The following is a 24654-nucleotide window of genomic DNA, read 5'->3' as shown; positions in this document are numbered from 1 at the left end:
CATGGGTAATTTAGGAAGATAAGCTGCTTTATTTTTAACTGCAGTGTGTTTTGAAAGAGACTATGTCATGATTCATCTTACTAGCCTCAAACATATCTTCTTTGCCAGGACTCGCCTCTGCACAAAGCCCTCTTTTGGGTAGCTGTGGCTGTGCTGCAGCTTGATGAGGTCAACTTGTATTCAGCAGGTACCGCACTTCTTGAACAAAACCTGCATACTTTAGATAGTCTCCGTATATTCAATGACAAGGTAAGCAAACTTTGCCTTGAGGTTCCTAGATTACTCAAATTTAGTACTCTTCCATCTTTTCTTGTTGCTATTCTTTTAAAATCACAAGAAGTCCATAACTTAAGTATGAATTTGTATAATGTAACTTATTGTGAGTATATTTCCTTACCAGCTCATAAAGAACTATGTAAACTTGAATGCATATTTTTTACATAAAAATAGCAAAAACAAACAAACAAACAAAAAACAGTACTGGCCTAATACTAGTAGAATTACAGAATAAGGATAAATAATACATGATCATCCTTACAGAATGAGCATAAACAATACATGGTAATAATATTAATAGCTACCATGCCAGGCCGTATGCTAAACACTATACATTTATTTTTAATTTTCATAACCTTAAAGTAAAGGTTAGCATTCTCTGCCCCCCATTTCACACGTGAAGAAATAATCTAAAAGTAATCTTAGTTTTACTTAATAATGCCACTTAATGAAAAATACGTATAATTCATAGTAGATAAGGAAGTTGGAGAGTCTAAAGGAAACTTTTGGGTACTTAATTTTACTAGTTTTTTTATTCTGTCTAATCTTACTTTAAAATATACCATTAGTGGCCAGGAGTGGTGGCTCACACCTGTAGTCCCAGCACTTTGGGAGGCCAAGACAGGTGGATCAGTTGAGCTCAGGAGTTAGAGAACAGCCTGGGCAACTTGCAAAACCCCATCTCTACAAAAAAGGCAAAAATTAGCTAGGCATGGTGGCATGCACCTACAATCCCAGCTACTCAGGAGGTGAGGTAGGAGGATTGCTTGAGCCTGGGAGGCAGAGGTTGCAGTGAGCTGAGATCACACCACTGCACTCCAGCTTGGGCAACAGAGCAAGACCCTGTCTCCAAAAAAAAGTGTGTATACATATATTACATACACACATATATATGTAATGTGTGTATATATATATAAAGTGTGTGTGTGTGTGTGTGTGTATGTACACACATAAAATATGTAAAATCCAACTCCAATTAAGGTTAATAAATGTTAGGAGGGGTGCTAATGGGGTGTGTGTGTGTGTGCACGTGCGCATGTGTGTGTGTATATATATATGAACATGGGCAAATTACTTCTTAGTTCCTTTCTAATTTGTAAAATGGAGATCTGATTGGGGTTGGATTTTAGTTCATAGAGAATAGAGGAGAGAATAAAATAGTATGAAATTACGTCCCTTTTGTCTTTGGATAAAAATGGGAAGTGTCTAGGAGAAAAGAGGGGAATGTTTTTAAAAGAATGTGTATATACAGTGAGATTTGCTTGAAGTGAAATTAACTGAACTGTGGGTAGAAAGAACAGGATTATGGTTTTAAGTGTAAAAAGATACTTGGTCTAAACATTATTAGTTCAGTCTACCAGATGTAGTGTGAACCTGGAACAGATATGGGTCTGAAAAATATAGAAGCAAAATTTTAGAGGTAAGAGGTCTTATGGAGTTTATTAATCAGACCTCCATTTTGCAAATTAGAAAGGAACTAAGAAGTTAAGTAACTTGCCCATGCTTGTACATCTGTTTTGGGACTAGAACCCCTCTGTCCTAATTCTCATTGCCGTTTTTCTAAAACTGTTTTGGGACAGTGGTGGTCAGCGATATCTAGTTGTTGGCTATTTATATGTTAAGAATATTTGCAAATTGGCTGGGTGCAATGGCTCATGCTTGTAATTCCAGCACTCTGGGAGGCCGAGTTGGGAGGATCACTTGAGGTCAGGAGTTCGAGACCAGCCTGGCCAACATGGTGACACCCTGTCTCTACTAAAAATACAAAAATTAGCCAGGGTGGCACATGTTTGTAACTCCAGCGACCTGGGAGGCTGAGGTGGGAAGATCACTTGAACCCAGGAGGTTGCAGTGAGCCAAGATGGTGCCACTGCACTCCAGCCTGGGCGACAGAGTAAGACTCCATCTCAAAAAAAGAATATTTGCAAATGGAGCATTGCAAATGGGGCATCTGCCTCGGTATTTTCATCTTCAAAACAGCCCAGTAGCGGGAGCTAATATTGATTCTAGTGCCCTTTGGATGCTAGGCATCAGAGTTAATAAGCATGTTAAAAGTCACCAGGATGTAAATTGACAGTCATTTATTTTGTATTGTAAATAAAAGTGATTTCATCTTCTACCATCTTCTTATTTATATGCTTGACTGTCTTGCACCAGTTAATTTGTAGTAGCTAAAATGTTCTGTGGTTTTCTGCAGTCAACTGAAAATAATTTCTCTCAAATTGAAAGGATTACTTATCTTGTCATACTATTGAACACAAAATTAAGTGAGCCTTTAAAGAAAGCTACTGTGTGAACCTCATCAACCATCTCATGATTATCTTTAATAGAGTCCAGAGGAAGTATTTATGGCAATCCGGAATCCTCTGGAGTGGCACTGCAAGCAAATGGATCATTTTGTTGGACTCAATTTCAACTCTAACTTTAACTTTGCATTGGTTGGACACCTTTTAAAAGGTAAAAAAGTCTTATTTAGAATATTTTTATGAAATAGTATTAAGAAACCAGAAGTAATTTGAATAAGTGATTACTTGAAATAAATTGAAGTAAGTTAGCCCTTATGTCTTACTTTAAATGCAAACTAGGCCAGGCGTGGTGGCTCACGTCTGTAATACCAACACTTTGGGAGGCTGAGGCAGGAGGATCACTTGAGGCTAGGAGTTTGAGGCCAGCCTGGGCAACATAGTGAGACTTCATCTCTACAGAAAATTTAAAAATTAGCCAGGCATGGTGGCACGTGCTTGTAGTCCCAGCTACTTAGGAGGCATAGATGGAAGGATTGCTTGAGCCTGGGAAGTCGAGGCTACAGTGAGCTGTGATCACACCACTGCACTCAGCCTAGGTAACAGAGTGAGACTTTGTCTCAAAAAATAAATAAATAAATGCAAACTATATCTGTCTTAATGAGTTGTGTTTTATTCAATATGTGTTTTAAGAGAGCTTCATTTCCAATTCAAATATTAAATTTGCCTGAAAAACAAAAGAGTTTATTCTGGCGGGGTATGGTGGCTCACACCTGTAGTCCCAGCACTCTGGGAGGCCAAAGCAGAAGGATCTCTTGAGCTTAGGAGTTCGAGACCAGCCTGGGCAATATGGTGAAACCCCCTTTCTACAAAAAATAAAAACATTAGCCAGGTGCGGTGGCACATGCCTATAGTGCCAGCTACTTGGGATGCTGAGGAAGGAGAATCACTTGAGCCCAGGAGGTCAAGGCTGCAGTGGGCCATGATCGTGCCACTGCACTCCAGCCTAGGTGACAGAGTGAGACCCTGCCTTAAAAAAAAAAAAAAAAAAAAGTGTTGATTCTTACAAAAACCTACATACTGAGTCTGATAATAGCTATATTAATAGTAACAATATCTAAGTATGTTACTGATTTTCAAAATGAAACAGACTGCAAATCACCAAGTGTTATTTGAATAATTTATATTAGAAAATGTTAAGAGATTTGATCACAGATTTTCTTCAACTTGTTTATAGTTTATTGTTGATTAATACTATTATTTTATACCATTGTACATCACCTTTCTGGCACCCTATTCTCACCCCTTTCTATATTGCTTATAGCCAGTGATCTCCAGCTATTCCTCAGAGCCCGCTCATTCACTTCCTAACCTGGTTTTACTCCCCATTACTGACTTCACAGCTTGTTAACTTTGGTTCATTAACATGGGGCAGTCATGGCCAGAGACTGCAGTTAATAAGAACAGCATGTAGTGGTGGGTCAGAAGCAAAGCAGGATAAAGTAAGACCTGGGATAAGGAGCTGGCATGAACCCCAGTGGTCTCAGAAGTGGATTTGGCCACAGTAGAGATTCAAGCTATAGCTTGAGTCAACAATTTTGTATTAATTTAAATCATAGGCTTGAGGGACCATGGAGATTCTCCCAGTTTTTATGAGAGAGGGAGAGATATGCATACACCCACTATTGTGAATGTATGCATTTGATTTCACTTTCTTATGAAATTTCTACAAAAAATATTGACAGTGTTAATCTCTAAGGTCAATGGGGATTTCTCAAAAAATACTACCTTACTAAAGGATACCAAGATAAGTAATTGTAACTGGGCTAATAAAGTGCTTAATTATTCTTTATATCTAAAAGAATACCAGGCTGGGTGCAGCGGCTCATGCCTGTAATCCCAACACTTTGGGAGGCTGAGGCAGGTGGATTGCTTGAGGCCAAGAGTTCAAGACCAGCCTGGCCAACATGGTGAAACCCCTGCTTGAAGGCAAGAGTTCAAGACCAGCCTGGCCAACACGGTGAAACCCCATCTCTACTAAAAATACAAAAATTAGGCAGGTGAGGTGGTGCAAACCTGTAGTTTCAGCCACTCAGGAGGCTGAGGCACAAGAATCGCTTGAACCTGGGAGGCAGAGGTTGCAGTGAGCCAAGATCCTACCACTGCACTCCAGCCTTTGTGACAGAGTGACACTCTGTCTTAAAAGACAAGAAAAGAAAAGAAGACCAGATACTTTCCATGTTCAAATCACCTATTTTTAAATGGGGGTAGGATTAATGATTAAAAGCTGGCCAAAGATCAAATGTATCCTCTAATCAACCCTATTTATTGGGCTCTTAGAGCATATACTTCCTATGTCATCAGCTTTTCTTTTAATTAAAAATGTTTTTGTAAAAGAACTCTATTTTCAAATGAAATCTTAAGGAGAATTATAATACATAGATTTTTTTTTTTTAAATCTCTGTGCTGCTTTAGGGAATAGAAGATCTGAAAGACTATCATGTTTTTTAATTTTCCTCTTCCTGGAGTACTGTAGAGTTCTAGGGAATATTATATTCTACACATTTTTGGTACTTAATCTTATACATAATTAATTATTCACATTCACATATGCATGTTTTACCTTCCCAAATGGCTATTCTTGGAAAGTAGGAGTTATATTTCCTTTCCTTGCAGAGTTGTTAGGGAAGAAAACCTCAGCAGATGCTTGTTCAAAAAATTAATTCTTACTTGTTTGTTTGTTTGTTTTTTGTAGGGTACAGGCATCCTTCACCTGCCATTGTTGCAAGAACAGTCAGAATTTTACATACACTACTAACTCTGGTTAATAAACACAGAAATTGTGACAAATTTGAAGTGAATACACAGAGCGTGGCCTACTTAGCAGGTAAAAACACAAAATAAACAAAATTAATCTTGCTACCTCCATATATAAGGATCACCCAAAAAGTACAAATACCTATAGGTTTTTTGGCGGTTGCGTGGCAGAGCAGAAAGTTCACAGTCTAGTCCTTTAGTGGTGGTTACAATTTTGAGAGTTTTGCCAGAACATTTTTCTGTAGGAAAAAATTTAATTCCCATTAAAATCTGAAATGTGTTCCCTTGGTCATCTTTCGTTCAAGACACTACAGTGGCTCTCTGTTATCTGTCATAAAATCTGAATGCTTCAGTCTAGCACCCTGGGCCCTTAAATAGCCCTCTCAGTTCTGTTATCTTTCTCTAAATTTCATGAGCCTCATTTTTTATTACCACTCCAAATGGATGAGCTATTTTAAGCTAATCTACTTGCCATCTCCTACAAGCAACTGCCTCTTCAATATTCATTCCTTATGTCATTTTATCTGGAGTATCTGCCCTATCCCCACCATTCCATTAAAGCTTCCTATTTGCTCTTATCTGATTTTTGTTTCTCTACTCAGCAACACTTAGCACTTATGTACAATACAATTCTTGAACATAGTTGTTTGATAGAAAGTGCTGATTCTCAGTTTCACAGACTTGTATTTGTTCAACTTTTTTGTTTGAACCGTATCATCTTGAGCAAATCATTTAACATCTCAGTATTTTTTCTCATTCAGCTTAATAATACCTGCCCTGCCTACTTTGTGTTTGTTAAAGATCAAATGTATATTAAAGAACTTGGAAAATAAAAGATGCTTATTAAATCTCTCTGTATATTTCACATTTATGTAGTCTTCCAAAATATGTGCACATTTAACAGGTATTATGCTCTTTAGGAGACTGTAAGAAGTTCATCCTGTTTTAAGTCACACTTGTGATTTGTTAAATTTTTTAACCTGCCACCGTTTTCCTTTTAGCTTTACTTACAGTGTCTGAAGAAGTTCGAAGTCGCTGCAGCCTAAAACATAGAAAGTCACTTCTTCTTACTGATATTTCAATGGAAAATGTTCCTATGGATACATATCCCATTCATCATGGTGACCCTACCTATAGGTAAGTGGATTTACTCCCCTATAATTACATAATCATAATCAAGTTTCAATTTTCCAACTAATGGAGGCAAGCAGCAGAGTAATCTAGAAGGTAACATGGGAGAAATCTAGAGATGGCCTAGGAAGAGTAAGTGAAACTCATTTTATAAATGTGTGGTATTTTATGTGGGTTAGTAGGAAAGTTATTCTTCCAGTCTGATTGTGCTAATGTTAACATTAGTTTGCCTCTGAAGCACAGACCAGATGAACAATGAAAAGAGATGCTCTTGAAAATATTAGGTTGCAGGGGAAGGGCCTGGGGAAAAAAACTAACGCGAAATATAAACAACACATTACGTGCTTGGATAGAGAACGAATCTATACAGATTTGTAAAAATACAGGCATGCTAACACATTTGTTGTATTATATCACACAAGTTATTTTAAAGTTTTCTATAATGTAGACATAGATGGTAAAAATTATATCTGCTATACATGGGTTTGGGTAGTATATTTTTCAGTATAATTTAGAGAAATTTCATGAAAATAGCATCATTGGGGGATTTTTCTGTATTTTCAATTAAATAAAAATATCTTTGAGGTTTAGGGACAGTGTTGAACACAGAAAAGTTATCTTCTGTTTGCAAAACTCATATCATTCCATTTATCAACATCCTGCTTTTTGATAAAAAGACTTCAACAATTTCCTTAAGATTCTAACAATGTACGCAAAAATTTTTCAAACATGGTATTCAATAGTCTTACTTTCGTCAGTCCCATTATTATATTACTTTGAGATATGCCCTTTTTGTTATAGAAAGGGTAAAATAGTTTGCCTGTGTTCCTCTGTCAAAGTATAAATTAATGTCTGATTTTCTTGGTTTTTAAACAATTGCCTATTTAGACTTAATTTTTTCTGATTTAAAAAAAATCAGTGCAGTAAGTTCAAGGTCTTTTATCAACATAACTACAGTTAATGTATTTTATACTTGAAAATTGCTACGAGTAGATTTTAAGTATTCTCACCACAAAAGATAAATATATGAGGTAACACATATGTTAATTTGCTTGATTTAGCCATTCTACAATGTAAACATTTTATTTATTTTTATTTTTCTTTATTAATGTTTTTTGAGACAGAGTCTTGCTCTGTCGCCCAGGCTGGAGTGCAGTAGCACAATCTCGGCTCACTACAACCTCCGCCTCCTGGGTTCAAGCGATTCTCCTGCCTCATCCTCCCGAGTAGCTGGGATTACAGGCGCGTGCCACCATACCCAGCTAATTTTTGTATTTTTGTAGAGATGGGGTTTCACCATGTTGGGCAGGCTGGTCTTGAACTCCTGACCTCAGGTGATCCGCCTGCCTCGGCCTCCCAAAGTGTTGGGATTACAGACGTGAGCCACAGCGCCCAGCCAATGTAAACATATTTTAAAACATCATGTTGTACACCAAGCTTGTTCAACCCATGGCCTGCAGGCTGCATGCAGCCCAGGATGGCTTTGAATGCAGCCCAACACAAATTTGTAAACTTTCTTAAAACATTAAGAGATTTTTTGGGTTTTTTTTTTTTTTTTTTTAAGCTCATCAACTGTAGTTAGTGTTAGTGTATTTTATATGTGGCCCAGTATATTCTTCTAATTCCAGTGTGGCCCAGGAAAGCTAAGAGATTGGACACCCCTGTTGCTATACCTTTTTATTTGTCAGCTTTTAAAAATTGCAGTACAGATCTTTTTGTTCAGCATTTGGTGAGTACCTACTAGGTGCAAGATACTATGGCAAGAAAGTTGATAATTCCTAGGGATACACCAAGAGTTTGTATCCTAAAGCCCTTTAAAGTGCAATTTTAAAATTAATTGATTGCTGTTGTTAGGAAATAGGACAGCCACTTGGAAGGAGCAAACAATGGTTGTATTTGTCACCATATTAATTAATTTTTCTCTATTGTTTTCATCTTTCAGGACACTAAAGGAGACTCAGCCATGGTCCTCTCCCAAAGGTTCTGAAGGATACCTTGCAGCCACCTATCCAACTGTCGGCCAGACCAGTCCCCGAGCCAGGAAATCCATGAGCCTGGACATGGGGCAGCCTTCTCAGGCCAACACTAAGAAGTTGCTTGGTTAGTTTATCTAAATTATGTAGATTTTTTTTATTATTTAAAAAAATAGATATTTTTACTCTTGGAAAATTATTTGAAATTTCAGGATTATCAAAATTTTCCATGTCAATGTAGCAAAGTTTTTGATGCCATTTAAAAGAGAGTTTGATAGATCAGTTAAGCATTATAAGTTGAGATAGAGAAATGAGAATGGGACCTTGAAACAGTTATTTCTGAATCTTATACTAAATATTGTGACTCTCCTTATTTTGTTTTGCCTTTGCTGGCCAGCAGGGAATGGGACTCTGAGACATATTAGATAAATACCTATAAGAAAGGAAGAGTCTTGCTGCACTCAGGGGATTTAATGATATACTGTAATACTTCCCGAAATTATCATCTGAGAGAATATATGAATATGGTATGAAGCTGTAATAGTACTATTTGCCATGCTTTCTTTGAAAAGACAAAAAGACATGCTTCTCAATTACCGAAAGAAAATAGGATTCTTTTTTTTCTTTTTTCTTTTCTTGATATGAAGTCTTGTTCTGTTCACCCAGGCTGGAGTGCAGTGGCGCAATCTCAGCTCACTGCAACCTCTGCCTCCCGGGCTCAAGCAATTCTCCTGCCTCATCCTCCCTAGTAGCTGGGTTTACAGGCACACGTCACCACATCTGGCTAACTTTTGTATTTTTAGTAGAGACGGAGTTTCACCATGTTGGCCAGGCTAGTCTTGAACTCCTGACCTCAGGTGATACACCTGACCTCAGGTGATACACCCTCCTCGGGCTCCCAAAGTGCTGAGATTACAGGCATGAGCCACCATGCCCGGCCGGAAGATAGGATTCTTGAAATTAAGATTGCTCAGTTACATCAACATTTATAGAATTTTTGTCTCTGAGAAGTACACCTGAAATGCTGCGAGACTCATTTCCATTTTAGTAACTGAAAGTAAATGAATGAAAAAACCCACTAGGCCAGGTGCAGTGGCTCACGCCCATAATCCCAGCACTTTGAGGGACTCAGGTGGGAGGATTGCTTGAGTCCAGGAGTTCAAGACCAGCCTGGGCAACATGACAAAACCCATCTCTACAAAAAATACAAAACTTAGCTGGGCATGGTGACGAGCACCTGTAGTCCCAGCTACTTGGGAAGATCACTTGAGCCCAGGAGGTGGGGGTAGCAGTGAGCCAAGATTGCACCACTGCACTCCAGCCTGGGTGACAGAGTGGGACCCCGACTCCAAACAAACAAACAAACAAAAACACTGATCTTACATCGCTCCTCAGAGGAAATGCAGAGATGTTCTTGCATTCCATTGGGTAAAATTGTAATTGTTACTGGAATACATTAGGATCTGTATTTCAGTAGCCAACACTGAATGGTTCAACAGATTTCAGTCATCCATGCAAACATATTTAAGTATCTTTAGGTATTGGAAAAATGTTTGTGTTCATAAGGAAATTAGTGAACAAACAACAAATTGTAACATAAATAACGTGCCAGTAAACCGTGAAAGAAATAGAAACCATGAATGTGTCAATCACAGTTACTAGCCACATAGTTGTGTTACTGTTGTTTGAGTTCCCTTCTGTTAGTACCTTGCCATAAATAATCATTTAGGAGTTTCCTGGTTACTTTGTGTTTTGTAATTCTGGATTTTCATGCCAATGAAGTTGTAAATGAAAAACTAACCTCAGGAAAAAATGTATTGAATTCATTCAACCCATGTACTAAGTGAAAAAGATAAGGTAACTGCCCTGGAAGACTTTGTAATTTGTGTCCAAGACTTATAATCAGCCAATCACAACAGCAACTCCAGGTGCCATTAAAATGATATGTCTTGATGGAGGAAACTGGAGATCTGGGGAAATTAGAAGAAAAAAAACTGCAGAGAGGAGATAACATTTGGGCTGTGTCATAAAGATTTAATATATGCTTGCAAAATAGCAGGATAAGTAGGGGCATATGTTTAAGAGCAGTGGGGAATAGCAAGAATAAAGAAAAGGCAGGAAAGCAACTGATGATACATCATGGCATCATGGGGAATGGGGTAGGAAATGAGATGAGAAGAAGGACTAGAACTCGATTGGAAACGACTGTATGCCATGGTAAGATATTTACCCTTATCACACATTCAGCTGAGGTATTTAAGTAGGAGAAGAACATGACCAAATTTTAATTTTTGCCAAGTTTTTCTAGCAGCAATGTGGAGAGACAGGAAGAGATTTTTAGCAAGGGAACCATTTAATAAAATTGATATAGCAGTCCAAGCAAAAAAAATGGTGTGGGCCCCGCACTAATGCAGGAGCAATGGGAGAATGGAGAAGAACCAGCAGGTTTGGAGCTGGGCATAATGGTACACACCTCTAGTCCCAGGAACGCAGGAGGCCAAGGCAGGAGGATTGTTTGAGGCTGACCTGGGCAGCATAGTCAGACCCTGTCTCAAAAAAAACAAAAATCAGGTTTGGAATAGGTTTCTGAAGTACAATGGACATGACTTAGTGACCAATTGTTGCAGGTGGGGAAGGGGAGAAGACTGTGAAGGATGTCAGAAGCTTTTAGTTTTAAAAACTGTCTAGATAGTGATACCATTCATAGAGATCAGGACTAATACGTTCACAGTACATGATAAATTTAGATTGATTACATTTGATATATTTTCAAGACATCTATGAGTATATATCTAAGAGATAAACCACAAGATGTACCTGGAATTCGGGAAGAAAGTAAACAAGTAAACATTTAGAATTGATTAGCTCACAGATAGTTGAAGCTATAGAAGCAGAATGAGATCTTCCAGGAAGAATGCAGAGAATAAAATAAAAAGGACAAGTGAGAAAGGAAGGAAAACTAAATGTAGAAAGTAGTGTCCCAATCTCATGTACTTTGGAAAGCACTGACTGGTTTTAGAAAACCTGAGTTTTCCATCTGGTCATTGTCTAGATCCCTAGCCATGCTACCTCAGACTAATTACTTAACTGCTCATGGCTTCATCAGTGTACATGTGCATGAAACGAAGAAGCCGGACTAGATCCCTTTGGACTGTTAAATTATTTGGCCTTGGTATTTATGACTATTATGAATAGTTATTCATATTCTTGAGGTAATAGACTTTGTATTTCTCAAGTGTTAAATTGTCAGATTTTATTATATTGGCTTTAATTCTGGCTTTAATAAAATAATACTGTTGGCCGGGCATGGTGGCTTATGCCTGTAATCCCAGCACTCTGGGGAGACCAAGGCAGGTGGATTGCTTGAGCCCAGGAGTTCGAGACCAGCCTGGGCAACATGGAGAAACCCTGTCTTTACTAAAAATAGAAAAATCAGCTGGGTGTGGTAGTGTGTGCCTGTAGTCCCAGCTACTGGGGAGGCTGATGTGGGAGGATCACCTGAGCCCAGGATGTGGAGGTTGCAGTGAGCTGAAATCATATCACTGCACTCCAGCCTGGGCCACAGAGCGAGACCCTATCAAAAGAAAAAAATAGTGTTAATACATGATTACATGATTAGAGAAACTAAAAGCCAAATGGGAGATAATGCTACTTGCTATTTTTGAAGCATCTCCCAGTGTATCTGGTTTTTAGTATTTTCAGGCATGCATATCTTTTTTTCAAAGCTTAAAAAATTAAAATCAAACTCTTGCTTTCTTCCTAAGCTTGGAAATTACTCATGTATTAATGAGTAGTTCTTGGCACCAGCAGCGTTTCTTAAACTGAAAAGACTGGTCAGACATAGTTGACCTTTGCTACTGAATAATGCCTACCGTTGCATTTATTATCAGTTATCATATTTGTTGATTTACCTCCAGTGTAGTTTGGTTTACCTCCAGTGTACAGAATACAATCTCAGTTTAATTTGCACCAGTAAGGTGCAACCTGTCCTGAAACAGAAAGCTATGGGAACAAAACCCTTTAAGAAGATGGAAAATAAAGGAAAGAAACTGCTCCAGAGATGTATTAGAGCTTTCTTTGAGTCCTCGGTGAACGCTTAAACACTTTATGTCCAAACATTTTCTTTTTAGTCTATTCCCATTTATAGACACTGTGGTTAATGAACTTGCATATTCTTAACTTTTGTTTATAGGAACAAGGAAAAGTTTTGATCACTTGATATCAGACACAAAGGCTCCTAAAAGGCAAGAAATGGAATCAGGGATCACAACACCCCCCAAAATGAGGAGAGTAGCAGAAACTGATTATGAAATGGGTGAGAAACAAAGTATTGATCTAGATCATTGAAAATAAGGTGGGAGAGTACATGAAAGTCATGTTTATTTTCCAGCCATTTCTTAGAATCTTTAGAATGAAATATAGAAACGTTTGCCATTTCTCAAAAGATAAACTCTACCATTCAAGACAGTTATCTTGAAGCTTGTGTAAAAATTAATCATATATATTATATACAGCATTGTAAATAGGTAGCCAAAACTTTTGTGTAGGCGAATAGTAATTCTCTATGATGTTTATGTTAGTATTTTAAGTATCTACTAAAGAAAGCTGTTGAATTTTAGAAGTAACATTGAAATAGTTAGGTGAAGTGATTATCCAGGTGTTTGATCATGTTAATTCCCTATCTTGCTGCAGAAACTCAGAGGATTTCCTCATCACAACAGCACCCACATTTACGTAAAGTTTCAGTGTCTGAATCAAATGTTCTCTTGGATGAAGAAGTACTTACTGATCCGAAGATCCAGGCGCTGCTTCTTACTGTTCTAGTAAGGATTTCCCCTTTTTGAGTCCCCCACCCTCAAATTTTTATTCCAGTCTACTTTTAGGAGGCCCTTAAATATTAAAAACATGAATAGGATACAGTCTTCTACTTCTCACCCAAACAGATAACAATTCAGCCACAAAGTAAAAATGTTGTGTGTTTACTTTTTTGCATCTTGGCAGGCTACACTGGTAAAATATACCACAGATGAGTTTGATCAACGAATTCTTTATGAATACTTAGCAGAGGCCAGTGTTGTGTTTCCCAAAGTCTTTCCTGTTGTGTAAGTATCTCCTTTTGATTTTAATTCACCTTCGTGCCTGTCTTTAAGTTAAATGCTTACCCAGTAATGTGCACTGGTTGCAAAGAGGGCAAAATGAGATATTGTGATAGTGATTTTAGCTTTGAGACAGTAGGTTTAATGAGGGTTAAGATTAGTTTTGACCTATTAGATCTATTAGAAAGTTTATAAGGAAAGACTTTTAAAAAATCTGGTTGATTTATTTAAGTGGTTTATTTTGATGATCATTGCTCATTTTCCTCACTTAGAAGCAAACTATTAGACTGCTGTATCTAAATCAGCATATCTGTTTTGGTTTACTTTTTAGTAGAGCTTTTGTATTTATCCACAGCTGAGTGAAAACAAAATTGACCTTCTGTTTAGGAGGTGAATTTTTTATTCTCTCTTAAGAACTAAAAAATATTAACCTCAAAGTGTTCAAATTTAAATAGTTCAAATAAATTCTTTTCCTGATCTAGGCCTTCTATATCATGTCATTATTTTCTTTTTTTAATCTCATGTTAGAATTTTAGAGAGATAGAACTCAGTTATTTTTATTAATGGAGTGTAGCCGGGTTAGAAATAATTTTTTTCCTAAGTTTCAGTTGGATCCTGTATTTCAATCCCTCTAAACTATTTTGCTTTCCCTATTTGATCTGACTCAGCATTTTAAAAGCACTGATTAACATTAAATTTAATTTTTTTCTTTTTGTTTTGCACAGATCCTAAATTTAGTTTTAACTTCCTAAGTGCATGTCAGTATACAACAGATGGAAATAGTACTAAAACATGCTAAGTAGCAGACAGAGCCAACCTTGTCTTAAGCAAACATTTACCGTATATGGTTACACATGGTTATATGACACTACCAGTTGTTTGTTTTCACAATTTCTTCCCTGGTGACTAAAAACAAAAGACAAACAAAAACAGACACACACACATGTTCATTGTAGAAAATTTGGAAAACGAAGAAATGCCCCAGAAAGTAAAAAGCACTCATCTCCCTTTAATTTTGGCACATTATTCTGGGGAATGTATATTATGTTTTCCACTACATATTTTCATTTAATTTTCCTCTAAAATGTTCCTCTGTTGACTTTTTTTTTTTTTTTAGGCATAATTTGTTGGACTCTAAGATCAACACCCTGTTATCATTGTGCCAAGATCCAAATTTGTTAAATCCAATCCATGGAATTGTGCAGAGTGTGGTGTACCATGAAGAATCCCCACCACAATACCAAACATCTTACCTGCAAAGTAAATAAATGTATCTGGAGAAGGATGGTTGATGAACTTGCTAACATGCGCGCTGTTGTAGAATGCACTGACTACAGAATTCTTTATAAGGGATAGACTTGTTCATACTTTTATTTCCATATTCCATTTTTTTACTCTCTCAACTGTATGTCCAATGTAACTGGTTGACAACTTTTTATGCTGAGTATATTTTAAGTAGGTTTTAGTTGCTTTGACACTCATTCTAAAAACATGTTTTCAACATGTACATAGGGTTTATATATCATCAGCTATATGACTTATTTAATATCTGTTACAATTAAAAGATATCTTGCTTGTTATAAGAGTAACATTTGATTTGTTGCAGGTTTTGGTTTTAATGGCTTGTGGCGGTTTGCAGGACCGTTTTCCAAGGTAAGAAAATATATTTTTCTCTAACTTTTGGCAAAATGAAGGTTTCTGTTCAAATTAGTATGCCTGCTTTAAGAACACACAATATGCTGAAAACCAGAAAAATAATTCACAATAAACACATGTTACTTTTATAAAAAGTTTCTCATCACAAGGTTTTTTCCAGGAGGCAGCATGGTGTTGGGGTGTGTGTATTCACTTTTACAAACAAAGTCAACTTATGATCAATTTTTCAGAAGAGTATGATAAACCTCTGTGATACTTTTCTGCCACAGTCCCTTGTGTATTTGATAATCTTAATGCACACAGTTAGATATCTTATGACTAGCAAGGAGCATTACCATGGTTAAAATCTATTTCATGAAAACATTTTTATTTCCAGCCTATTAGATTAGATTAATTTCTCTCTGGATTTGTCCTCATTTGCTCTTATTCAGTTTTTTTGTTTGTTTGTTTGTTTTGTGAGACGGAGTCTCACTCTGTCTCCAGGCTGGAGTGCAGTGGCGCAATCTTGGCTCACTGCAACCTCTGCCTCCCAGGTTCAAGCGATTCTCCTGCCTCAGTCTCCCGAGTAGCTGAGACTACAGGCATGCAGCACCGCGCCCAGCTAATTTTTGTATTTTTAGTAGAAACAGGGTTTCACCATGTTGGCCAGGATGGTCTTGATCTCTTGACCTCGTGATCTGCCCACCTCGGCCTCCCAAAGTGCTGGGATTACAGGCATGAGCCACCGCACCTGGCCTCAGTTTGTTTTTTGATTGGCATTAGTTTATGTAGTGCTACATAAGATGTATATAATCATTTTCTCTGTATGTGGGCTCTCTCCAAATTGATCAAAGTTCCTTGAAGACAGGGTTTCTGTTTCTTCCTTAAACAGTTCCTGGTGCAGTGTTTTAGATACAGGGGGTGCTAAATCAATATGAATTATATAAACCTTGTTCCAGTTTTTAAGAATTGGGTATTTTATTTATTTCCTTTCACTATTACTTGAATATCTGTCGACATGCAAAGGTTGTCACTTAAAAAATGGGCCTAAAGTTACAGAAATAAGTATATCATACAGAAGTTTTTGCATTTGGATTGCCAGTAACCCTCTGAGCCCTTTACAGTGTCTAGTGAGTGGAATCTAAATGGCAGCTGGAATGATGATGCTCTGCTCATTTTCTCTGTTTTGGAAAATTGGCTAGACATCATTCCTGGTGATTGTATTGTCTCAGTATTACATTCAGTCTGTCTTGTGCATGGCTTTCAGAAAATGCAGGTTCATCTGGAAGCTTTAAGCTGAATAGAACTCCCTGTTGTAAGTCCTATGGTAGTCTATAAATATTACTCCACTCCCTTTTTTTAATGATAAGTAATACAAAGGAAGAAAAATAGTAAATTAAGTCCAAACAAAATTAATATTTTTGGCTTCAGATGGGGATTTACTTAAAAAAAAGGAACTAAAATAATTTCCTATTTTCCATTACAGCAAACACAAATTCCAGACTATGCTGAGCTTATTGTTAAGTTTCTTGATGCCTTGATTGACACGTACCTGCCTGGAATTGATGAAGAAACCAGTGAGGAATCCCTCCTGACACCCACATCTCCTTACCCTCCTGCACTGCAGAGCCAGCTTAGTATCACTGCCAACCTTAACCTTTCTAATTCCATGACCTCACTTGCAACTTCCCAGCATTCCCCAGGTCAGTAAATGTGATCTTTATATGACTTTGAGCAACAATATAAGACACCAACATTAGGAATTCCCTTGTGATCAGTTTATAGCAAATTTTGCTCCTTTTTCTTATGAGATTCACCTTACATTTCTTCTTTACCTTGTAACTGACTTGACTTTTCTTATTCTATGAAGCTTTCTACTTTCAAACAAGTTGTACATAAGACAGTAAAATGTTAAAATGTCCACATGATATTCCAAGGTTGACAAGTTTGTAGAGTTTGGGCAGGAAGAGGAACTTAAAACACATTATTCTGTAAGTGAACAGAACTATAATTTATTTACTAGATATACTAACATTGCCCTAAGGGCCTCTTTCTCTGTCTCTGATACAGCATACTATATCAAAAAAACAAGAAGAAGAAACACAAAATCTATTAGGTACCTCACTTTCCTGCTGCCAGCAATAACTCAACCATCCATAGACCATCCTGAAAATCTGGAAGTAAATAAATAATCAAACAAAAAATTCATCTCAAGAAAATAACATCTTAAAGCCCATAAGCATATATATACCAATTCATAATGCAACTTAGATTTGAATACACTGAGAAATACTAATAGCTAATAGCTCTGGTGGGACTGAGATAAACAAGGTGGGAGAAATGGCAAACCTACAGAACTCTGGACTTATTCAGTGTCATAGTGAATGGTTTCATACAACTCTGGTTGACCCAGGAGGTGCTATTCATTATAGAACTTAAACTATTGTGTGTGTTATTATGACAGTGAGTAATGAAGGAAAGCTTTTGTTATGGTTGTGTTTTCTATTTAGAAAGATATTCTCCTAAAATGGTTAAAAATAAAAGAAACTTTAGTTGTTTAAAGTTCCATTATCTGAAAAGTTCACTTATGAAACACATCGTTGTATAAGGAAAAGTTACTATATATAGTTCTTTTAAGTGTTAGCATAAATTTTAAAAAAATCAAATGACATGACTAGTCTGTGATATTCAAGATCAATAAATAGAATTCCCAGTTTATGATCTCAGTTTTGCATGAACATTTCAACTTATGTAATTTTGAAGGTTCTGAAGAATTTGGCAATACCCAATTCATATTATAAACTATTATGTAATTAACTATATTCTATTAAATTCTGCTTAACAACAAAGCTTTGGTCAGCAGAGGAAACAAATTTTATTTCCACATTTGTCAGTCGCCTTACAAGTAATCCTTTTTTCCCCCAGAAGTAAGAGAAGTCTAACTTTTTTTCCCATGTAACAAGGTTTGTTTGCCCTCTGCCACTAACTCTCTAGTACAGTGTTTCTCCACGTGTGATCCCAGACCAGCAGCATCATTTGGGAGCTTGTTAGAAATGCAGATGCTGTAGTTTCACCTCAGATCTGCACAAAAAACTCCAAGTAGAGCCCAGCCAGCAGTCAGTGTGTTAATAAATACCCCAGGCGATTCTTACACACACTAGAATTGGAGAAGCACTGCCCTGGGGTCTGCTTCTGGTCTTGCCCATTATCAGCATTTCAGCTGTGAAGGCCAGGGCAAAACTTAAAATTTACTTTTTTTACAGATACTGCAGCCACTGAATTCCTTCCTGCTTCCCCGCTGATAAACCTTTTAGCATTTTGGAGCTAGGGAACCATACAGGTAATTTAGTTTTAGGCTCACAATATTGTGTACACTGGGGAGACTGAGTTTTAGAAGAGCTGGGTTAACTGCTTTATACAGTTCTTATCTAGAACCAAGGCCAGGCCCTTTTGTACTACATTCATTGCCTTCCATGGCTGTTGTCTGTTTGATTATCTATCTACTTTCCCTTCTCCTTCTTTATTTCCTTGTTTTTGTTTGTTTATTGCTAATTCATTACGTCTGTCTGCCTTGCCTGAAGCCCACCAGTTCTTTTTTTTCTGTTGGACTATTTTCTGGGTTATTGAACAAAAGTTGAAAAGTTTTTAAAAGTCTGCTTCATCTTAACCAAGCTTTTGCCTTTTGGGCTACTAAACTGGTGTTAAACATGTCAAAAATGGTTAGTTTTTTTATTGACTTTTTTTTACCCAGTCTAATTGTAGGGAAGTTTCTGCCTATCTTTGCCCACTAATGGAGACAATAAAATAATCTGGATGAGATAAAGAACCATTACAGGTTTCTCTGCTATTTGATTAGTTGCATATGTCCTGTGTCGATTGGCTATTTGCCAAATCATTTGCTTTGGTGAAACAGTCTTACTCTACAACCTTTTACTTAGAATTGTTTATTAAAATCAGAATAGGTTTTATGGCTTTGGTTCCAGTTTCAAACTAATGGTGTCACCTCCATTAGCTCTCCAAAGATGGTGCCTTTATTCAGGCTGGAAATCTCTGACTATACACAGAAGAGATGGGGAGGTTTAAAAGTAATAGAGTTAAGTGGTATTGTGGTGTTCAACTCTTCCTGTCACTCAGTTGTGTGTCATTGGTTTGACAGTTTATTTTACTACATGTTTTCAGAGAAAGGGTTTATCTTTTCAAAAGTAACCTTACTCTCCCACAAAACCCATTTGTATCTCTAAATTACAGGCTCATGTTCACAAAAGGATCCCAATTTATATGCCCAATCACTGAGTTTTTGTCGTTTGCTCTTACAGAATAACTCTTAATGGTAAGAGTTGATCTTTTGTTTATAATTAGGTATATTGCTTCATATCTTTAGCTCCATGTAATCTTATATCCTTATCTCTCTCTTTTTTTTTTTTTTTTTTTTGAGACAGAGTCTCGCTCTGTCACCGAGGCTGGAGTCAGTGGTGCGATCTCGACTCACTGCAACCTCTGCCTCCCAGGTTCATGCCATTCTTCTGCCTCAGCCTCCCGAGTAGCTGGGACTACAGGCGCCCACCACCACACCTGGCTGATTTTTTGTATTTTTAGTAGAGATGGGGTTTTATGGTGTTAGCCAGGATGATCTCGATCTCCTGACCTCGTGATCCACCCACTTCAGCCTCCCAAAGTGCTGGGATTACAGGCGTGAGCCACTGCGCCCAGCCCTTTTTTTTTCCCCCCTTTGGAGACAGTGTCTCGCTCAGTAGCCCAGACTGGAGTGCAGTGGCGCAGTCTTGGCTCACTGCAACCTCTGCCTCCTTGGTTCAAGCTATTCCCCTGCCTCAGCCTCCCTAGTAGCTGGAATTACAAGTGCACGCCACCACGCCTGGCTAATTATTGTATTTTTAGTAGAAACCCGGTTTCCCCATGTTGACCAGGCTGGTCTCGAACTCCTGACCTCAGGTGATCCACCCATCTCAGCCTCCCAAAGTGCTGGGATTACAGGCTTGAGCCACGGCACTCAGCCATCTCATTTCTTTATGGCGCTGAGTTTGCTTATATCAAAAAACCAAAAGAAAGTTGTCCAGATTCCTAACTCAGTCTGGCGTTTCAACTTTGCTGTTTAGCTGTATAGAAACCAAAACATTTCCTTATCTCCATTCCCAGCAGCCAAGTCTCAAGCAGTAGTATTTAAAGAAGTTCTCTGTCATTCCCCGATATGGAGCATAAGTTTGATTTACCATCAAATTACCCAACATCAACCTATACTTAGTCAACTGAGATTTAAACAGATAAAGGTTCCATTGCCCTATTTCAAAAAGCAAATGTTGCTGATCTGCACACATTCAGTCCTTTGCTGCAAATGTTTCATGTCAATGCAAAACTCTTCATTCTAGATCTTTGATGTTTAGCAGGATCAGCTACTGAGCTGTATTTTCTTTTGTCCAACATTTTCTACTAGCAAATCAACAAAATAAGAGATTCATGAACCTCTCCTCCTCCCCCTCCTGCCCCAGCGTTAGGTCTTACTTAAATAAAACATTTGGGCAGTATTTCGTTAGTTACCAGCTTTGAGGAGAAGTGGTAGTCACTTACATAAAGCAATTGTCTCTGAAAATGCATTCTTCTTGACAAATTAGCATAGCCTAATTCTCCATCCTAAGGGGGACTGTTTTACAAGTCCACATATAAAAGTACCTAAATGGTTGTCTTCTGAATCCCTCCCTAGTAGAAATTGAATTTGGCATCAGTGGAGCCAGTGACTGTACCTGGGATTCAGTGCATATAGAATTGCATTGACTGTGACCCTTTAGGCAAATGGATGTAAGACTTTGGCTCTTAGGATTTTCCCAAACACCAATAAGAGCATCTTGAAGAGAATCCATTTACTTTATGATATATAAGGATATTTCAGGTTTGATATTATGATCCTTATTAGGTCCAGTCTAGCTGAGCTGGACATGAATTGAAGAACCAGAATTAGAACTAGAAAATGAAACCCAGGCTGAGTGCGGTGGCTCACGCCTGTAATCCTAACACTTTTGGGAGGCCGAGGCAGGTGGATTGCTTGAGACCAGCCTGGGCAACATGACGAAATCCCATCTCTACAAAAATAGAAAAATTAGCCAGGCGTAGTGGCATGCATTTGTAGTCCCAGCTACTTGGGAGGCTGGGGTGGGAGAATCACCTGAGCCGGAGAGGTCAGGGCTGTGGTGAGCTGTGATCATGCCACTGCACTCCAGTCGGGATTGAGAACCTATCTCAAAAAAAAAAAAAAAAAAAAGAAGGAAAGAAAGAAAATGAATTAATAGGATCCATTTCCAAAGCATTAAAATTTAATATATACTTTATCAGGGTCTTCTGATATTCTTCAGAGGAGAATTGTTGTAAGTTAATTCAATAAACATTTGAATACCTGTTTTGTAGGTGTATGTTAGGTATGTATTAGAATCCTTGATCACCAGAGACTTGACGGTTTTTGCCTTGAAAGTTATTTCCTTCCGATCCATGTTGTTTAACAAATTCTAAGTGTGCACTATTTTTTTTATTTTAAATACAAGATTAATACTATAGTGCACTGTAGAAAATACCAAAATTCCAGATATTTATCCTACATATATGTATTGTTTACTATATGCAAGGGGCTCTTAGACCCCAGGGGAGCAGAGGGGCTGCCAGAGCATGATACCTGCCTTCAATATATTTCAGATCAGAACGGGCAGTAGAATGTACATAGATAACTATTTTGACCTCTATTGTGATACCTGTCATGTTGTACCTTGTACTATATAGTATTCTGATAGTTCAAAGGGACATTTGTGTGGAAGGATCATGTAATAATTATGGCAAAAGTTTTATAACACATTTTTCACCTCAAAAATGTTTTTAAACAAAACAAGTAAATTCGTGATCTATTTCTTTTTTTTTTTTTTTTTTTTTGAGATGGAGTCTTGCTCTGTCACCCAGGATGGAGTGCAGTGGCACGATCTTAGCTCACTGCAACCTCCGCCTCCCAGGTTCAAGCAATTCTCCTGCCTCAGCCTGCTGAGTAGCTGGCACTACAGGCACCCCCTACCACGCCTGGCTAATTTTTGTATTTTTAGTGGAGACAGGGTTTCACCATATTGGCCATGCTGTTCTCGAACTCCTGACCTTGTGATCCTCCCACCTCCACCTCCCAAAGTGCTGGGAATTACAGGCATGAGCCACCGCGCCTGGCCTAAAATTTTTTTTTACTAGGAAAAAGGCTTTAACTTTTTTTTGTTTGATCAGCTCATTTTACTGTTAGTATTGGTGCGTGAATTTTTTAGAACAAAGACATACTTAGTTCATCGTTACTTTAGACTCCCTTCTTCCATTTTTATTTCTGGCCTTCGTCCAAGCCTACCAGTCATGCTCTCACTTTGCTTCTGTAATGTAGACCTTCTTCCTGAGAAGCTGGCTAGATCAGGTAGTGATCATAACATTCCTAAACCAATAGTGCTGATAGCTCTGTGTACGGAGGGATATTTCATCCAAACCATTGCTCTAAACTTAGACTTGGCTCTGAGTCAGTAATACTTCTGTTTACTAGGTTTGAAATATCTCCCTCTTAGCTGGGCACAGTGGCACATGCTTGTGGTCCCAGCTACTAGGGAGGCTGAGGTGGGAGGATTGCTTGAGCCCAAGAGTTCAAGTCTGGCCTGGGCAACATCATGAGACCCTCGTCTTTTAAAAGAAGGAAAAGAAATATCTCCCTTTTAGAAGAAACCTAAAAGTCTCTATTTTGAGGCCACTTAAGATCTCTGAAATGATTTTAATGTTTTAGAGAATTGTTTATGGTATTACCTGACCTTTTTTTCTTGATTTGTTTTCTTTTTCTTTGTTATTATCCTATGTTTAAGGGAGAAAAACAATTTTAAATTGAGCGATTTCTTGGTATAATTCTTGCTAATTTTTAAATCTAATTTTTAGCTTAATTCTTAATTTAAACTAAAATTCTTAATTTTAATATAAGTGGTTAAAAAAATACATCTACGAAGTTGTAAGTTCTATCATTTATTTACCAACTGTAATATTTAGGAAATTAATGGTCAGAATTCAATAATTAAAATCAGATTCCTTCTGAAAACCAAGGAACATTATAATTATCTAGTATCTAATTGTATTTCACCCTTTTTTTAATCTTATGAACATCACTTACTTGCTTTTTTTTCTTCCATTCTTTGTAAAGCTTCTCTGCCTTGCTCTAAATCAGCAGTTTTCATGCAGCTGTTCCCTCATCAAGGTACTCTTTATTTTCATCATCTTTGCACGAAAATACTGCTTACCCCACACTCATCCTGGGCACATAGCATGAGACTTTACTCACCGGTCCCTGTAAGCTCAGTCTGCCTTAGGCACTTTAGGAACTTGTAAAGCCACCACTTTATAAGGTCTTGGTACTTAACAGGAATTGCACGGCCAGTGTGTGGCCTGTCTTGTTTAAGGAGCTGCTGATACCCACCCTGAACAATGAAGATGCAATCCCATACCTGGACTAACAAAGGCAGGTTAATAAGAAACTCAAGAGAGAGTTAATAGAGAAAGAGCAGAATACGTGGTTTGATGAAGTTTTTTTAGCTTAGAAAATAACTTGTTTTCCCCAAATAGAAAGCCAACCCCAGTGTTTCCTCAGAAATTAAAGCTGGCTGTCTATTCAATCACCTGTGGTTAAAAAAAGGAATATGGCCAGGTGCGATGGCTCACGCCTATAATCACAGCACTTTGGGAGGCCAAGGTGGGCGGATCACTTGAGTCCAGGAGTTGAAAACCAGCCTGGGTAACGTGGCAAAACCCTCTTTCTACAAAAAATACAAAAAGCTATTCACAGGACTGAGGTGGGGAGGTTGAGGTTTTGGTGAGCTGAGATCGCGCCACCGCACTCCAGCCTGAGTGACAGAGCAATACTCTGTCTCACAAAAAAATTAAAAAAAAAAAAATATGGTCATTAGTTAGCTATAAGGACTAAGAAGAAAAAATTTGACACATTTATGTCTAATTTATAAAAGATGCCTTTTCTTTTATTCACCTGTAATTAATATACAAAAAGATTACACCTAAACAGAAAAAGAAGTGCTAGCAGTTGGTGAACGTCATTTTTAAAAATTCTTTTTTCTTTTTGAGACGGAGTCTCTCTCTGTTGCCCAGGCTGGAGTACAGTGGTGTGATCTCAGCTTACTGCAACCTCCGCCTCCCCAGTTCAAGCGATTCTCCTGCCTCAGCCTCCTGAGTAGCTGGAATTACAGGCATGTTCCACCAAGCCTGGCTAATTTTTTTTGTATTTTCAGTAGAGACGAGGTTTCACCATTTTGGCCAGGCTGGTCTCGAACTCCTGACCTCAAAGATCTGCCTGCCTTGGCCTCCCAAAATGTTGGGATTACAGGCATGAGCCACAATACCAAGCCAAAAATTCTTATAGTTACAATTTTTTATATTTAGCTCAAAATAAAAATATTTCTAAGTATATATTTAATA

The 24654-nt window shown here is 37.8% G+C and overlaps 1 protein-coding gene across 7 annotated transcripts in view; it reads left to right on the top strand.

The window, feature by feature from the left end:
* NF1 (neurofibromin 1) overlaps positions 1-24654 on the top strand; it is a 283489-nt gene that overhangs the window by 244915 nt on the left and 13920 nt on the right. For 5 of the 7 annotated variants that reach the window (XM_511395.8, XM_001174734.7, XM_054670075.2 and 2 more), the window contains 11 exons: positions 109-249; positions 2607-2733; positions 5275-5406; positions 6338-6473; positions 8410-8567; positions 12633-12755; positions 13133-13263; positions 13442-13542; positions 14654-14796; positions 15143-15189; positions 16658-16874. In XM_511395.8, the coding sequence (XP_511395.2) occupies positions 109-249; positions 2607-2733; positions 5275-5406; positions 6338-6473; positions 8410-8567; positions 12633-12755; positions 13133-13263; positions 13442-13542; positions 14654-14796; positions 15143-15189; positions 16658-16874 (1456 nt within the window). Of the gene's footprint in view, positions 1-108; positions 250-2606; positions 2734-5274; positions 5407-6337; positions 6474-8409; positions 8568-12632; positions 12756-13132; positions 13264-13441; positions 13543-14653; positions 14797-15142; positions 15190-16657; positions 16875-23371; positions 23426-24654 lie in introns of all 7 variants that reach the window. The other 2 variants (XM_009432439.5, XM_054670073.2) reach the window with 1 other exon arrangement.

This window comes from Pan troglodytes, chromosome 19, assembly GCF_028858775.2.
Source record: "Pan troglodytes isolate AG18354 chromosome 19, NHGRI_mPanTro3-v2.0_pri, whole genome shotgun sequence".
Taxonomy (NCBI): Eukaryota; Metazoa; Chordata; class Mammalia; order Primates; family Hominidae; genus Pan; species Pan troglodytes.
Note: the sequence above shows the minus strand (reverse complement) of the source record. Positions and strands in the feature narration are given on the sequence as shown.